Source organism: Ascaphus truei, chromosome 16, assembly GCF_040206685.1.
Source record: "Ascaphus truei isolate aAscTru1 chromosome 16, aAscTru1.hap1, whole genome shotgun sequence".
In the NCBI taxonomy this organism is placed as follows: domain Eukaryota; kingdom Metazoa; phylum Chordata; class Amphibia; order Anura; family Ascaphidae; genus Ascaphus; species Ascaphus truei.
The window spans coordinates 37,649,807-37,667,814 of record NC_134498.1 but is presented as its reverse complement, the minus strand read 5'-3'; the positions used below and the strand labels follow the sequence as shown (position 1 = coordinate 37,667,814).

Sequence of the window (18,008 nt, the reverse complement as noted above, 5' to 3'; positions counted from 1 at the left end):
AGCGCGCGCGCTCTTTGTTGGCGGTCATTTTCGTGGCGCAGCTTGGTATCGAGAGGAAGGCAGAGTGCGAAGGCGGCGGAGATCCGGGTAAGTGCCGGCCGTCAAATAACAAAACGTTAGGTTACGCTTCGTAAAAGCTGGACCTCACGCGGGTGGCCTAGCCGTTAATCCCCCACACACGATAGCCTTTTAGTTGTTTGCAACCGAGAAACAGTTGGCACCAGGTGGAGCCGCCATCTTAGATAGGGAGGTCGGCGTGTCCAACCGCCTCTGTGACCGTCGTTTGTACGATTACAAACGAAACCCGAAGCGCTCGAAAAGTTAAATTAATCGACAGCGGCAATTGATGCAGCGGCAAGTGTTATCATGCAATATATATATATTAATAGTGTGTGTGCGCGCGCGCGTTGGTTAAGCCGCGTGTGACCGGCTGGGTAACTCCCCGAGTTACCGGGTTAACTATATATATATATTAATAGTGTGTGTGCGCACGCGTTGGTTAAGCCGCGTGTGACCGGCTGGGTAACTCCCCGAGTTACCGGGTTATCTGCAGTCAGTTCACAGAAACCCATTCAGACCGCGCGTGCCTGTGAGCCCCGTATCCCCGGCCCCGCCGCAGCCCTGCTGGTGCCGGCCGCCATTTTGTGTCCGCGGCTTCGTCTCCTCCCCCCCCCCCCCGGATGGCTCAGGCTTCAAGCACCTTGTTGTTTATTGTCCATTTCACTCCACACACAGGGCTTTAAGGCCGTTTCATGCCCATGGTGTAATTCTCACACATGTATTTTGACCTTGCATTCCCATGTTTTTTCTTTTGGGGTTATATCTTTAGGGCTATTGGAAAAGCTATACTAGATATATCACTGTAGGGCGAGAATACGAGCTACCCTGACTCAAGGGGTTGGTAATAAACTGATTAAAAATTAATATGATGGGGGGCCTTGAAGGCTTGTGCTTAATTTGAGCAACTTTAATGGCTAATGTGTGTGTTTTTTTTTTTTTTTTAATCTTGTGTTTTTTTTGTTAAAGAAATTGGTCTGGTGACCCTCAATAACAAGTTGCTCTTTTTTTCAGATTTTGTCACAATGGTGGAAGCAGATCGCCCTGGTAAACTGTTCATTGGAGGCCTGAACACAGAGACGACTGAGAAGGCCTTGGAGGCGGTGTTTTGTAAATATGGCCGTGTAGTAGAAGGTAAATAAATTCTCATTCTCAATACACATTCACACAATACATTTGCAAAGAAAAAAGCAGTGATGAACTCATGGCATTGATCATGTCTTGAACTGATGAAGCCTTTTTGTCCTCTAAGAAGTTCTGAGCTTTGAGTCTTTTAGATCCAGAAGTGTGCATCACACTTGAATAGCTTTGCTAGCACTTTTTTGGTATGGAGTTTAATTATAGCATGAATGATAAACTGTTAGCTCATTGTGTGGTGGAGGGTCTGCGGCACCATGACCCCTTGGCACAGTCACATGACTGCTGTGCTTAACCCAGAAATGGAAGAGGATTTACTCTACCATACCACATCCTGCATTCCCTTGGAACATCAACACTTGGGGGGAGGTGAGCACACTGAGCATGATATAGCCACTACAGCCCCTGGAGTGGCAAACCTCACGACTGTCTTGGTGCACCCATAGGAGTAACTAATATTAGATACTTTCTTCTAGTCCTTTTAATGAAGGATCGTGAAACAAACAAGTCTCGGGGGTTTGCCTTTGTCACATTTGAGAGCCCTGGAGATGCCAAGGATGCAGCAAGAGAATTGAATGGAAAGGTATGTTAATGAAACTTTGAAGTTGGTGGGCTAGGTAAACACATGGCCGTGTATATTAAAGTTGCAATACAACTAGCATAACTCGTTCACCATAGTGTTTCTGCTGTGATGTTGTTTTGCAGCATTTTTTTTTTGTTAATGCAATCCCAACCCTCTTAAAGGTTAAATGAACATTTGTGGTTAAATGGCTGCTGCTATTCACTGTTTAAAACTGATTGCATGCAACCGCTATGATGCCAGTTAGGGTGTATGTATCTATATCAACAGAAATTGGGATTTTGAAAAATTATTTTTGCTGGCTGCAGCTTCTTTGCACTCAGTTTAGTGGGGTAATATTGCAAAGGTTCCCCCCCCCCAAAGGATTAAAATGTTCCCCTTTATAGCAGTGTCCTATTATGCTTGTTTCATAATTTTCCCCCAGTTATTCTGCAGTGTTAAAGTATCTGAGAAGATCACTAATGTTTTTTTCTCTCTGCTTATTGTGTAATAATGCATGTTTTCAATCAATGCAGTTTCACGTGCAAGGGTGTGTTAAACTAGCATAACTATTTCAATATTACTTGTGAATTAAAACATTTAATTTATGTAGGCTTTGGATGGAAAACCAATAAAGGTAGAACAAGCTACAAAGCCAACCTTTGGGACAACAACAACTAGACATGGGCCAATTTCCACTCCCCGAAGTCGTGGTCCTCCAAGAGGTCTCAGAGGATCAAGAGGAGGAAGTGCAGGGCCCAGAGGCCCTCCACCAAGAGGTATGTTGTCTAAAGTCTTTCAAAACATTTTTTTTTTGTGACCATGTATAGGTGGAACAAAATGGAGGGCACAGAAATGTGCACTGCCAAAGAATTCACTTCGTATGCACACCAGCTTAGTAAAACATAACCTTTACTAATTTTCAATTAAACATGTATCACACTGTGTAAATATTTAAATGTGAAGTAAATGGTAGAAGTGCCCTGATGTGTGGAGGCAAACTAAAGGTAAAGACAAGTAACTGATGGAGAAGGTAGAATGGAAAAGTCCTGTACACTTTCTGACGTAGCCCACTTGCGAAGCCCTATAACTTGGTAACATACCACCAGAACCCACATTAACTCGCTGGCCCTATTAACCCGATTCATTTTAACTAGTCATTACTGAGTGGCACCTTTCCATCTCTGCTAAATACAAGCATAGACTGTTTGATTTGTTTCTGTGGCTACACCCTAAGATGGTGCACTGTCCCCCCTCCTTTGAGGTGAAACATTTCTGCGCTATCGGCAGCATGTCTCCAGCACCACACTAAGGCCTCACCCATGGTTGCTGCTTGCTGGCGGAGGCGCGCTCCCGCTCAGCACTGAGCCCCTAGAGCCCCTTTAGTAGGGGCTCGCCTACGCTCCCGGAAGCGTAGGTCTTATTAGAATTTAAAATTTCAGCGCTCGTCGGAGCGCAGGGCCGGTCACGTGAGCGGTTCGCCCAATGAGGGCGAACCAGCTCCGTGACGTCACTGGCCCGCCCCCTGACGGCACGCTGTCTAAGGCCAGGGAAAGCACCCGCTTTCCCTGAGCCTCAGCACGCCCGCCGGAACCATGGACGAGGCCTAAATCAGGGTGTTTAATGCCACATGAGCCCCTAATGGCATACCTATACATATGCTGAGCATTTATGTATTTTAGCCCACAGCTATTTACTCCTGGCTGGCACCAATATCCTTGGTATATGAAGTCAATGTTGACCTGTTTGCTTGCCATCATGTAAATACTTAATGTGGGGAGCACACATCTATTGACTAATTAATGCACCTACCTTTAGTCCAAAGAAAAACTGTCTTGCGCTTCAGTAGTCAGTAGGTGCACCAAAGTGTCAGCATCATCATGCAGGGATATGAAATGAGGGTGCAATCTGTGGCCACTAATTTGACCGGAGTAGGAGGGAAATTGAGCCCCTACCTAAGATGAAACTCCGGTCTGGGTCCTGCTCTCCTCTGCTCCTCTGATCCCGCGTGCAACCTTCATTGAAGATGCATGGAAAGGAAAGATTCCGTCGCAACCGCGCATGACAAAAGTCCAAGCTACTTCCGGATGAATACGAAAAACTTTATTGGCACATAACACACAAGGCTACACCACGATCTCCCCCTCAACGCGTTTCACGCTCTAGTACAGCGCTTCGTCTTGGAGTGGGGAGACGTGGTATGAGCCTGAACATTTATACTAAAAAAGCCCGCGAAAACGGATTGAATCTTTAACCCCTTCATAGCAAATGCCCTTAATATGTTTATAACACTTGTCACAAGTTATACTTGTGTAATGTATATGCTTAAAGAGCCTACAAGACATTATATAGTGAGTCACCTCTATATAGCTCAAATTCTTATAAGGCATTAATACAATTGGGTATCTAAAAACTAGTTGCAACATCCACAGTAATGCTGCACCCCTGATATTAACCTTTGGAATAACATCACACAGCCTCCCAAAATCGTTAAACCGTATAAAGGGATAACTAAATCCACTCAACAACAATATTAATATGTTGAGTATATAAGGACTGAGGAACTGAATCATAATGTGTAATTCAGGGGAATCGGCAATGAACTAGGAAAAAGGAGGGAGGGGGGAGGAAGGAAGGAAAGGAGGGGGGGGGGCTGGAGAAGAAGAAAAGGAAGAAAAAAAGACAGATGCGGAGGATAAATCACAATGAACCTTAAAATAAAGTTAATACTTGATAATCCATAATTAAAATCATGCAACAACACAGCAAACCTTAACAAATCTAATAAATAAATACATATAATATTATAAGAAACAACGCAGATTCCAGTCCACATTAAGTCCATTGGGTTGCAGTGTGTTCAGGGCAAAAATCCAATGAGCTTCTCGCTGATGCAAGATTTTAATCCGATCTCCACGTGGAGGTAAAGGAATATGTTCAATGGCTAAACATTGCAAAGCACTCCCTGAACCCAATGGACAGGTGTTGAAGTGTGAAGATACCGGATGCAACACATCATGATTACGTATAAGCCATAAGTGCTCTAAGATACGAATCTTGAGGACTCTGCTTGTTAGGCCAACGTATTGTTTGCTGCATCCGCATCTTAACAAATAAACAACAAAATCTGTCTGACAAGACATGAATGATTTAATCTTGAATCTGTGTGTCTCTTCACGGTTAGAAAAATGTGTTGATTTACTCCTATTAGGACATATCTTGCAATGCCCACATTTGTAAGAACCCAATAATTTTGGAAACAAAACCTATTTTTCTTATGGGTTGTAACATACTTGGTGACACATTTCCTAACGTAGCCGCTTTACGAAAAACTGGACGAGGGCCAGTGCAAACCACTTTTTTTATCATTGGGTCCAAGGATAATGTACCCCAATGCTTCCAAATTATGGATTTAATTGCACTGGCTTGTTCGCTATAGTTGGTGATAAAGTAGGGCGCATCGGTGTTTTCGGTAGGTCCACCCTGTCTGGATTGACTCTTATCCATATTAATTAGGCCCTCTCTTTCAGTATTGAGAGCTAGATCGTAGGCTTGATTGATCAAGATCCATTTTGGCATATCCCCTTGACAGAAATCTATCCCTCATCTCACCCGCCCTGTGTACAAAGTCCTCCAAAGAGGAACAGTTCCGACGTAAACGAAGGAACTGTCCCCTTGGGATACCTATCACACTGAACCTCAGATTCACGCATTTGTTTGATATGCATCAAATACAATTTTTAGATCTCAATTTATACATTGCCATTGAGAATAAGATACAATCTGATATATTCAGAAAAGAAAATGCCAGAAATTCGTTACTTCATGCCAGAAGTTGTCACTCCCGCCCTCTGGTCAGAGGTATCCCAAGGGGACAGTTCCTTCGTTTACGTCATTTGCTATGAAGGGGTTAAAGATTAAATCCGTTTTCTCGGGCTTTTTTATTATAAATGTTCAGGCTCATACCACGTCTCCCCACTCCAAGACGAAGCGCTGTACTAGAGCGTTGAGGGGGAGCTCGTGGTGTAGCCTTGTGTGTTATGTGCCAATAAAGTTTTTCGTATTCATCCGGAAGTAGCTTGGACTTTTGTCATGCGCGGTTGCGACGGAATCTTTCCTTTCCACCTACCTCGAGTCCTGAGATTTGTCAGCTCCCTGTTTACACCCACAATACAGTGATGCATGTTTCATTGCAAATTAAAGGTTATGTTCTATGAAGTTGGTGGGCATACAAAGTGAATTCTTTGGCAGTGCACAGTTCTCTGTGCCCTCAATTTGTGTTCTGCCTACTCACTACCAATTCAGGTTTTGCACCCACCACTTATCACGAGGATTTGCCCGTCTTTGTCACGGGAGACCAGGCAATTTACACCCTTTTGCAAGGATCATGCATTGAGCAAAACGAGTTAATGAAATGTAAATGTATTCACAAGAAAAGCCATACACACAATGAAACAACCTACATCAAAAAGGACACGCTTACTTGGGAATTGGGTAGACTCTCCTAGGTGCACTGAATCCTAACCCTGATAACAGTGTCAAAAACAGGACAAAAATATTCCAGGCGGCTTTCGCTTAAGCCGCCCTTTTCTCGATGGAGAGTTGAAACTGGAAACTTAGTTCGTTCTCCAGTCCTCCCAAGATTGTATCTGAGGGGCGCAAGAGGTTATAATACTTCTGTTTCATAACAAAAATACTATAGCCAATCCAGGGTTGAGATTTCTCCGCAGCCAATCTGAGGCAAGCGGGTAGGAAAAAACGTTACCTGGAAATCTGAATGAACCAAGGGACATGTGCAATTTTGGCACCTCGGGCCTGGTTCCCTCAATGCCACCCGCAGTGACAGGCTCCTGCCAGTCTGGTGGGATCAATGGAAATGCAAAGTGTCTCCATTGATCTCAGGCCATGGATACGTGAGTCCGTCCTGTCCAAATGGTCTTGACGCCTTAGACATCCTCTGGGGCTTTTATCTCCAGATGTCCTGCCAGACCTTCTAGCACCAATTGGTGGCCCCAGTGGCCTGTCGGAGCATTGGTTCTGCCAGTCCCAGCTCATTTCTTGGCACATGTTTTAAAACGCACTGTTCCATAAAATATACACTATAAAAATATCCCAAGTCTTTTCTGGTTATGAGCAATAGAATAAGAAGCATGTTGTTTACTAGCCATGTTCCCCACACTCTATACAATAAACATAAGACTGGACTTTTTAAAGTCCCCTCACAACCTTATAGATTGGAGTATCCCCAGAACCTCTAAGCAGGTTCTGGGTTAACTGTACAGTAACTGGGTATCCCCCCTAAACCTGGGGACCCCTTATTGTTACAGGGCTACTTTTCATCCCTTTGCACCATTTACCTTTCTGGGCTGTGCTGAAGCAGGGACCCCTAAGGGTGTCGCACAAGTGTTTTCAAGGGGAGATATTACAGAGACAGTATCTACATGCATCCAGGAATCTGACACACACCCCCCCCCCCCCCTGAAACTCATACCATAGCAATCCCTGCTTGTTGGCATCCCTGGAAAGGTAAAAACACATTCTTTATTGTCTCATAATTACAGGTAATGCTTTTACAACAGTTGGGTCCGAGAGCTGACACTCCTGAACCCCAAAACACAGATCAGAGGTAACCAAACGGGCTTAAGCTTTATTAGTGAGCCTGGTTGCCTCTTCACTGTCACAATTAGTGCAGTGATTTTAGTTAGGTGTGCGCAAAGTTCCTGAGCTGTGCCCCCCTGCCTGGCAGCCCCAGCAGTTGTGCTCCCCCTGTCCTTGGACTCTGCGTCATAACGTCGGAGGTCGTGGCCCGGCACATGACCCGTTGCCATGGCGGCACGTTGTTGAAGAGCCGGTAAAGTGCAGGTAAGAGTTGGAGGCCTCAAGCCTCCCGGCATTTAATTTAAATGCCTTGGGAAAGAGCGCGTGGCCTCTAAGGCTAAGGTCCCACTGGAGGTTGCTGCACGCGCGCCTGGAATCCTGGCAGCACGTGCACCGCGCTAGACTGCGGTCTGTAGGCAGAGTTCTCAGGCGTGGTTGGTGTGGCCAAAACGGGCAGGGTGGGCTCGGCCATTACGAGGAGGTGGGCCACCACACCAGCTCACTCCCCAGTTCATCCTATCCACGGTGAAAATACTTTGGTTACATTTCACATTTCTGATTGTGTGTATACTACCACAGACGCACAACACTGCTCTGTTGGAGACGGGTCACATCTGGTCCACAATACTGTAATCTACTAATACCAGAGCCTGAAGCTAATGAAACACAAGTGCTTTATACAGGCGGTCCTCGGTTATCTGATTTTGCTCAAAATGGCGTCGTAAAGCGAAACCCGTTTTCCCATAGGAACACTGTTTAAATCAAACATTCCGTTCCTGAAGGCATTTTTAATGCTAAAATACACAGAAAATGTTACTCAAGCAATAAGATATGCAGCACACATAGATTATGATGGAAACATTATATTTATTGATTCCATAACTGTAAAATAAAACTATGCTGTATTCTGTACAGAAATGTTCATGAGCAAGAAAAAACCATCAATGATTGGAGGAAGATTATTGGGGGGGGGGGGGGGGCGGATCTTCAATAGACTTTTTGGAGGTGATGTAGGTGGACTTGACGGTTTCGGTCTCTTGAATCTCTTCATTGAAGTCTGGACAGATCCTTTCCTTTTCTGCGTGTAGATCTCTATCAGCTGATTTGGTTAGACACCCCACGACTGACTGTTGATTTCTGTTCAATGTTAGGGTCATTGTCCTCAAATATGGCCAGTGCGCTATCAGTGCGCTATCAATGTGCTTGAATGCCGCAGCCAACATTTTGGTTGACAATAATTTACGTGGCTGGGCCACATCAGCAGATTGGTGGGCCTCCTCTTCAGCAATTTTTTGCTCTTCTAATTGCATGAGGTCTTCATTGCTCAACTCGTTAGAATGTGAGGCGAGCAACTCCTCAATATCCTCGGTTTCCACCTCCAAGTTGAGATCACTGGCCATTTGCACAACAGTTTCTGTAACTTCTGCAACAGTCTCTCTAAGGCCTTGGACATCAGACACAATCAGGGCACAAATTACACCAAACTTCATTTAAATTGGATTGTTTCACCTCATTCCATGCCTCCGATGTTTCTTACTGCATGGAGAATGTTGTAACCCTTCCAAAATTCTTTTAAGGTTGGACCTCCTTTCACATCAGTTGCTCTGATGGCCTGGGCAAATGTTCGCCTAAGATAGTAGGCCTTGAAGGAAGCGATAACCCCCTGGTCCATCGGCTGTATCAATGAGGTGGTGTTGGGGGGCATGAACACCACCATGACGTTTGGATGATGGTCATCCGGGTACACGGGATGGCCAGGAGCAGCAATGATTTAAAACGAGGTTCTGGTTCATGCAATATAATTGCACAGCTGGAATAAATTGATGCTGGAACCAGTCCTCAAAGGCTCCCTGTTACCCATGCCTTACAGTTGGACTTCCAAATCACTGGAAGTGTGTTCTTTGCATAACCCTTGAATGCCGTAGGGTTTTCTGCATGATAAACAAGCAAAGGTTTTAGCTTCAAATCACCTGCAGCATTTGATCTAAGCAGAAGAGTCAGCCTGTCCTTTGCAACTTTAAACCCAGACATTGACTTTTCCTCTCTTGCAATGTAGCTTCTACTGGGCATTTTCTTCCAGTAGAGCCCAGTCTCATCAAAATTGAACACTTGACGTGCGCAATAGCCACCGTCCTCTATAATTTTGGCCAATGTAACAGGGAAGGTTTTAGCTGCCTCCTCATCAGCACTAGCAGCTTCCCCGGTCACTTTAATGTTATGCAAGTTTGCCCTCTCTTTGAACCGCATAAACCAGCCCTTACTTGCAGTGAACGTTTCCTCAGTGGTCCCTTCTCCATGCTGTTGCTTAATGTCATACAGACTCAAAGCTTTGGCCTGAATTAAGGCAAAACTAATAGGCATATGACGGTGGGATTGATCTTCCAGCCATATGAGTTTTTCTACCTCAGCGATATGCCCAGCATGTTGCCTTATTGTTGTACATTGCATAGGTGCTGAGCCCTTGATCTGTTCCAAGATTCTTGTCTTTGATTATTGTCACAATAGTTGTGCGATGTATATCCAAGGCACGTCCAATTTCTGTGTTCGTTTCTCAGAGCGCTTTATTATGTTTTGTTTGGTCTCCAAAGTAATAGATTTTCTATTCCTTTTTGGAGTAACAGCACTTTTGCTTTTATCAGCCATGGTTTAGGGCATAAAATACACCACTAAACCTTCACACAGACTGCTCAGAATGATTTCCCTAGCCTGCAGCCGTCTGATTGGACATTTGTAGCAATTTTTTAAAGCGTCGGATAAGCTGTTTGGGCGTCGTGAAACGGGCCATAGGGATGCATTGACTAGCGTCGGATAAGCCGTTCGTCGTAAAAAGAGGACCGCCTTTAGTTCTAATTGTCACCAGTGAAAGTATGTCACTTGTGGCACTGCATCTTGGGATGAACTTCTCTTTCAATTGGCAGCCAAAGGGTTGATTTTCTGCCAACACGGATGCCCAGTAAAAGGGGAGTTCATTTTCTCACAAAAGGGTGTCTCATACCTGGCCTCTGATTTGCTCCCTTGCATACCATGTCACGCCCGCTCAGGTACACAATCCTGTTGTAGCCCCTGCTGGCTGATTGATGCGTCTGTGTAGTGAGCGAGGAGGCACCGGGGACAGCTAGTGAGCAAGGCTGGTGAGAGGCGCGGTCGCACACCGCCAGCTGCAGCGGGGACCTAGCCTAACTGCCGCACCCCCCTTCTTTGGCCATGCATGCAGTAAGTTTGCCACTAGTCTGGGGTGTCAGACTAGTATTATAATTTATTTAATAAACTGAAGTCACTCAATTTGTATAATTCACTTGGGGCAGCGGATTTTTTTGCAGATTTGAATCGGGGTCAATATGTCAGCTCTTCAGATATTTCCCAATTTGCTGGCCAATAGTAAGTCGTGACATCGGTGCGGTTTCCTATTGGCTCTTGTGACATAGGAGCTTCAAACTTGAAAACTGTGCCGGATGAGGTACAAACACCTACTTCGAGGTATCTCTGATAGTAGGGTGTTCCCATATCTGCAATTAATGGGGTTCAGCAATTAAGAGACCCCCTGCTTAATATATATTTTTAATTGCTGTCTTGGATTTCTTCTTTAAACTTCTAAAATGTTTCCGAACAGCATATTTAAAAAAAAAAAAAAAAAAGTAACTGCTGAAGTACTAGTTATTATAAATATGCCATTACTTACTGTGTAAACATTTGGCAATTTCCAGATCACATTTGGGAGGCAGTCTCCGCATGGGTTTGCATGTAGAGTAGCAAATGCTCAATTCATGATCTATCAAGACTTCAGAGCTGAAAGATTATTCTCCATGATTCATCAATGTTACTTTTTCATCAGGAGGTTCTTCTTCTCGAGGGCAAATGCCTTTGAAGAGAGGACCGCCACCAAGAAGCGGTGGTCCTCCACCTAAAAGATCTGCTCCCTCTGGTCCTATTCGCAGCAGTGGAATGGGAGGAAGAGGTAATTTTATCCTCCATTTAAAACTCGTTACAAAATCAGTGTTTTACCATGTAATAATATATCAACACTTAACTATCAACTGTAAGGTTTGGAAGTGGAGATCTAAATATTATGAACTTTTCTCAGTCTACGTTGTTACAGATATTTTAAATTAATGTAAGCTGTTTTTGATGTTAGAGCTTTGGTACACGTATGCCTTTGAAACAAGGTATGTGTGTAGTAGAAGGTAAATGCTCATTCTTAATACTTCTGTGCTTGCATTTAAAAGCGGTGATGAACTCATGGCGTTGATCATGTCTTGAACTGATGAAGCCTTCTTGTCCTCTAAGAAGTTCTGAGCTTTAGTGGGTCTTTCAGATCTGGAAGTGTTTGTAATCACACTTGTATAGCATTGCTAACACTTTTTTTTTTATATATATATTTTTTTTTTTTGTTATGGAGTTTATGAATGAAACGGCTGTAAACACTTTGTGTGCCGCAGCGGCCACAACAGCAGTACCATTTGCCCCTCTGGCACAGTTGTGTGATGGTGTATGTACACAGCTATACCCATATCCAGTAAACATCTTTTGCAGCAGCATTTGTTTTGAAGTGTCATGATTGCATACTAAATACTACTCATTGACACTAACGTAGTCTGTATTTGCAGCGCCACTTTCACGTGAGAGAGATGGCTATGGAGGACCACCTCGCAGAGAACCTATGCCATCACGGAGAGATGTTTATATGTCACCAAGAGATGATGGCTATAATACAAAAGAGAGATATGATGGGTAAGGAATTTCATGGCCAAGTGACTGTTTGCCTTTGCAACCAGCATTGTGTGGAAATGTAAGCGTGCTAAAAAATATGTATATTTTTCTTCAGTTACTCAAGCAGAGATTATGGAAATTCTAGAGATTCAAGAGATTATGCACCACCACCAAGGGATTATGCCTATCGGGACTACAGTTCACGTGATGAATATGGATCTAGAGGCTATGGGTATGTACTTGGTTTTTGTGTTGCCTCCCTCCACCCAGAAATGCAAATAAAACATTTCTTTCTTTGAAAGAACAGGTGCTCATTATAATTACAAAAGCATAAAAAGTACAATGCGTTTATGGCCTGTAGCTGAAATTAATGGGATCTGTTCTGGAGACCCCTTGCTGCTTTAATTATGACCAAGTCTGCCCAAAAGTACATAGTACCTAAATCGAAATATATGTATACTTGTCCACCACTGTAGGGAATGTGAAATGTTTGAATGGGGGGGGCGGAGAGATGGACAGCTTTCCTCCCCTTCGCCTATTTTTGTGCACTTTTCCCTCCCTCTTCCTATTGTGGCAGATAAGTGCGTTTATTTGGGTTTATGTACTCTTTTATTTGTGCAGACTTGTCTTTGCAATCAAGTAATGGTCTTGTATGTTCCTTTGCACTGTCCACTCATACTCTTTATGCTTTTGTAACTACAATTCATCTTGTTGATATTCTTAAGGTTCTATTTTTAGTCTCTCCCCCCTCGCCCCTCCCAGTCCTGAGGACACCTATTTATCAGGAATTGGGGTTTCCTGTTGTCTTTTAGCAGCAATAGTCTTGTATTCCTCTGTGCGACCCCATCCCCAATAAATTGAGTATTGCTGTCTGATTTAACTATAATATAGCTAGCCTTTTATTTGTTTTGCTTCAGTGATCGTGATGGTTATGGTGGGCGTGACAACCGGGACTATTCCGATCACCCAAGTGGGGGTTCTTACAGAGACTCGTATGAGGCATACGGTAAGGTTTCATTTTAAAAGTCTCTTGTTTTGCAGGTTTACTTAATTGCCCTATGGTGAAGATCCACATTTCATAATGGGAATTGGAACACTGCTAGTTTTATTTGGGGCAGAGGCAGATTTTATTCTCCCATAAATGGAATGCTAATTTAAGTTGCATTACAGCAAGATCAAAATACAATACACCAATGAAGCAAATGCAACTCCCTGGATATCATGTGGCAAAATGTCTATATAAAAAAAAAGCTGCTGTTCTGGAGCTCATTACCCAATGAAGTGTGCCTCACTTATTTCCAACAAACTAGATTTTGTAGCAATATGCAGCCCCCTCTACTAGAATTTCCCAAACATGGCAGACCCTACAAAAACTACCCAGAAAGTACAAGAAAGTAAATAAGCTGCAAATATCAAATATATGTGATGTAACTTATAGTATTGCCCTATTACCTGACCATTGACCCTGCAGGTAACTCGCGTAGTGCACCACCTGCAAGAGGGCCCCCGCCATCATATGGTGGAAGCAGTCGGTATGATGATTACAGCAGTGCTCGGGATGGATATGGAGGCCGAGACAGTTATTCAAGCAGCAGAAATGATCTCTACTCAAGTGGGCGTGATCGTGTTGGCAGACAAGAACGGGGGCTACCACCTCCAATGGATAGGGGCTATCCTCCACGTGACTCATACAGCAGTTCAAGCCGTGGTGTGCCCAGAGGTGGTGGCCGTGGCGGGAGCCGATCTGACAGAGGAGGTGGCAGAAGCAGATATTAAAAATCTATTAACATGGACCAAACACATCCTTTAAACAAACTCAAAGGAGACAGTGGCACTTCTGCCCTTACCACCAGCGGACTACTATAAAGAAGTTTGTTTTTATTTATCCCCTTTTTTTTACCTGTAAGTTTTCTCCTCCATGAATTTTATGCTCTTGTGAGGAAAGGTTAAAATGCTTAATCTTCAAATTTTGTTAGCATTTTTCTTTGAAATGTTAAATGTGTAGTTTGAGCTGTGTATTAGTGTTGTAATTTTTTTCAAAGTAAAGTTTCACTGAAACGCCACATTCCATCTTATTTCATTATTGTTCCCCCGACTGTCCACACAACATCTGAGTTACAATGGAGACCACAAACATGAGGACTCATTCAACTTTTTAATGTAAATTGTAGGGGGTTGTGCTGCTTGCCACACAAACCTGAATTCCCCAAATTACCAGTTTATTTATCAATCAAATGGTGTGTAAGGATGCTAAAGATTAAGTCCACTACACCTGAAACAATGGATAATGCTGACACTCCCTACAGTTACCGTGCAACAAAGGACTTTCTGCCCACTCCTCCTAAATAAGAATTTAACACATGGTAATCTGCTGCAATTTAAAGGTACAATCCCTGTCATACCAAGAAGCTACCAAACAATATTTGCTGTTACTGTTTCAATTTGTTTGCAACTCTGTAGTGTCACTTTTAAAGGAATGATTCTAAAGGCCAATGAAGAACCAAATCCATTGATGCCTCCATCTCAAAGACCATGACAACCTAAAACAAGTGAATCTTTCAACTATAAACCATCAAATGCCTGAGAAACAGCAATGAGGGTAAGCAAAGCAAACTAGTTTTTTCAGTCTAAGTCAAACTTGCGCTGCATATCTACCTCATGGTACAGATTTACAGTACATAATGGAATTAATGAATCATGGAAAGGCACTGCTGGATAACAAATATCTAAACAACATTATGCTTGGATAAAAATCATGTTGAACATCAATTAGTTTGGAAAATTGTGGATACCTGCATTTGATAGAGGGAAAAGATTTCACATTTAATAAATTAATGGGCAGGTGAAACTTGCGGTTCATCTCTAGCCTCGGATGTTCTTGCAGACCAAAGCACACTTGATATAGGTTATTAAAGAGCAGCTTGTTGCCACATGCACGCTTTTGATACATGTCAACCTCTGAAGTTCCAAAAACTTGAATAGACTGAAGACCTACAGGTACCTTAATCTAAACATGGCAGTGCACAATGGAAACTTCATGCCATAAGTCATCCTGATGTTCCTTTCCAAACAAATGCCTCTCCAAACAAAGGATATCATTGAAGGGCCTAACTGCAAGTTCAGGGAAAGGCAAAATTGTATGTGAAACACCATTTCTCATGTTAAATATTCTTGCAGGTTGACTGTTTCCTTCTGATACCTGGGAAATGATGAATTTTCATTGGATTTGGCCATATGCAAATGGTAAGAATTCATCAGGTTTTGTCGTGTAATGAAGTTGTTGCTTGAGACGCACTTATTTAGCAAACTGTTTTAAGAACTATGCCACAAGTATTAATGGGAGGGCCATAATCTGAATTCTTCTGGACTAGTTGAAAGGTGTAAACTAGAGTCCGAGTAACAAGTGAATCTAATGTTGTAGGGAAAAGTCTTAACTAGGAACAAACTATTCAGAACTCTATTCACATTGTACATCCAACTGTACCTGTGTACAACTGTTTACACTTCTTTTCATGCTTTTGTAGATGAAATACCATGGATTGAACGTTTCAGAACACGTGCCAGCGTCTGATGTCGGAAGGTATAGGTTTGGCTTGCAGCTAATGGAGTGATGTCATGGTTTGTTTCTTTCAGAGAGGAAAGTTGCATTTTTGTAGAAATATGGAGTACAGATGTAGAACCATATAACATGGCTTAACACCTCGTATTTCTAAAATGGTCCCAAGCCCACTAGCACACTTTTTAAAAAATCACAATACTATTTAGGGCATAATGTGGGGGATGCTTCCTACAAGTAACTAGACGGCAGATTTTTAGAATAACTGAGGTAACCACTTAAGATGAGTTAAGGTAGCAATTTCTGGAAAACCCAAAGCTATCGATAGGCAGGTTGGAGAACCAAACAGATGATGGTAGGATGTTTTGCAGAGGCAAATTGCCTGCTGCTTGCCAGTGAGTAATTTTTTAACGACTGCTTGCAAATAGCATTTTGTCCCACTTTCACGTTAAACTATAAAAAACCTGAACATAAACGTCCCAACTTAAAAGTTGATGGCCCTCCTAGAATTAGAATAAAAATTAGCATGGGCATTTGGCTAAATGCCAAGTTTGTCACAATGTTGTGGGAAGAACACAGGAAGGGGAAAAACCCCAAGTATAGTGAAAGCCCTTTCATGTTTGACTGTCCTGGTGGAGAGGAGAGCAGGGTGCCTGCAAATATTAAGTAATAGATGTGTCAAGCTTAAGCAAATGTAATCCTATATGCAGGTTAAAGTCCCCACGAGAAATTAGTATTGTCAATGGGGTCCCATAAATTGCTAATTGGTTTCCAGTTACTCTGCCCATTTATTTACCAGAGAACCAGACCTGTCACTTTGCCCCAGAGAAGCATAAATTGTTTCTATTGCAAGATTCCATGTTTTTAGGTTAATATTTACCAGAGGTTCTACAGTGCTAGCAGCAAGTATAATTCAGGGTTTTTAGTTGGTACTTACAAATCTAAAACCATTTGATAAAAAAGCATGGCAAGTGTTTCTGTTTTGTAGTGCAACAAGTATTTTGACGTTTCAGATTAAATGAATGTCCTTTTGTGCTGAAGGTTGATGTGCTCTTAAGGGTGCTTTTTTATTTTATTTTTTGTTAAATTTAGTTTCAGATGCATTTTAAGGACTTAATTGCTGCATTTCAACATTTTCAGGTATTTATTACATATACCATCTAGATTTACATTACCTGAACATATACATAGTCTTGATTTAACATGGAAAGTGCACCTCTTCATGCTAGTTGGGCAGCTATGGGCCATATCAATATCTCCATGGGCTGTCAGAGCCCTGTTCTACATAAGACTCTTAAACTTTCTGCAGCCACAGTAGTTGCCACCTTTGTGGCCAAGCAAATGTTAAAACTTTTTGCTTTACACTTGTTTAGCCACTGGCCTGTGAGACTTTATATACCTATAACACACAAATATATAAATATAAAGAATACTACATGTCGCGCAGCGTACACTGACATGTAAATATATGAATAATTTCTTGGCCAATGCAAATTCCAAATGAACAAGATGGTTTACACTTTTTTTTTCAGTGCTGAATTTAAAAGGTTCATGCAGTCCCATAGCATAAAAACACTCGCATATATATCCTACGTCTCAAATGCAAACGGGTAGCATGTCTCTACTATCAACCATTTCTTTTAGACGAATCCCATAATCGGTATTTGCATTTTGAATGCAATGTAAAATAATACAAAATATTGCCAACTACACTGATGCCAAATATGTTCAATTGTAGCAAGACGCACCAAATTAATACTTCGCATGGCTGTTTACACCTGCATTATTCAGGGCTGCGTGTATTCTGGCAGGGGCATGCATATACATTAAAGGCACTATATAAATAAAGACCTACAATACTCGCATCTACGTTAACTTCAGATTTAAAACACCCACACTAGAGCACTTAACCAAAAGATATTTTCTTTCCCCACAAATCTTTCCAGAATTGCCTTTTCAATGCCAACTGTATGTAGTAATATACATGCATATGTAATTTTTGCAATAAAATGTTTGGACATTTATTTGTTTTTTTTATTCTACAGTATCAAGTTATAAAATATTTTCACTGCAAAAGATGTATGGCTATGTAAATTAAAGACCATTCCATGACTACTCATTGTCTAGGCCATAATACACATTAAAAATACTTTAAATAAAAATGGCTTCCTTTAAGAACATCTTGGATAACATGCTGCTCATTTTGAGTCCCAGGTAACATTGGATTAGATGCATCACTTTTTTCTCTTGTAATAACTAGACTAACAAACACCTATTTTCAGAAAAAAACTATTAGAGAAATGCTGGGATATGGGTCATTCTAAACTGTTGAAGATTACCTTGTTTTGTCCCTTTCTTTTATTCATAAGAGAATTTACTTTCTGTAATGTTTCT

General features: G+C 42.2%; 1 protein-coding gene and 2 non-coding genes across 3 annotated transcripts; all 3 read left to right on the top strand.

Moving 5' to 3' along the window:
- On the top strand, positions 1–17,638 carry RBMX (RNA binding motif protein X-linked). Its single transcript, XM_075573236.1, has 11 exons — positions 1–87; positions 1,072–1,191; positions 1,671–1,777; positions 2,367–2,532; positions 11,184–11,306; positions 11,956–12,079; positions 12,174–12,290; positions 12,976–13,064; positions 13,530–14,657; positions 15,236–15,301; positions 15,583–17,638. The coding sequence occupies exons 2-9, from the start codon at positions 1,083–1,085 to the stop codon at positions 13,832–13,834; spliced, it is 1,140 nt and encodes a 379-aa protein (XP_075429351.1). The 5' UTR covers positions 1–87; positions 1,072–1,082; the 3' UTR covers positions 13,835–14,657; positions 15,236–15,301; positions 15,583–17,638.
- Positions 1,248–1,322, top strand: LOC142467723 (small nucleolar RNA SNORD61). Its single transcript, XR_012788496.1, has one exon. It is a non-coding gene; the product is annotated as a small nucleolar RNA SNORD61 (small nucleolar RNA).
- On the top strand, positions 11,574–11,648 carry LOC142467724 (small nucleolar RNA SNORD61). The gene has a single exon (XR_012788497.1). It is a non-coding gene; the product is annotated as a small nucleolar RNA SNORD61 (small nucleolar RNA).
- Positions 17,639–18,008: the final 370 nt, after the last annotated feature.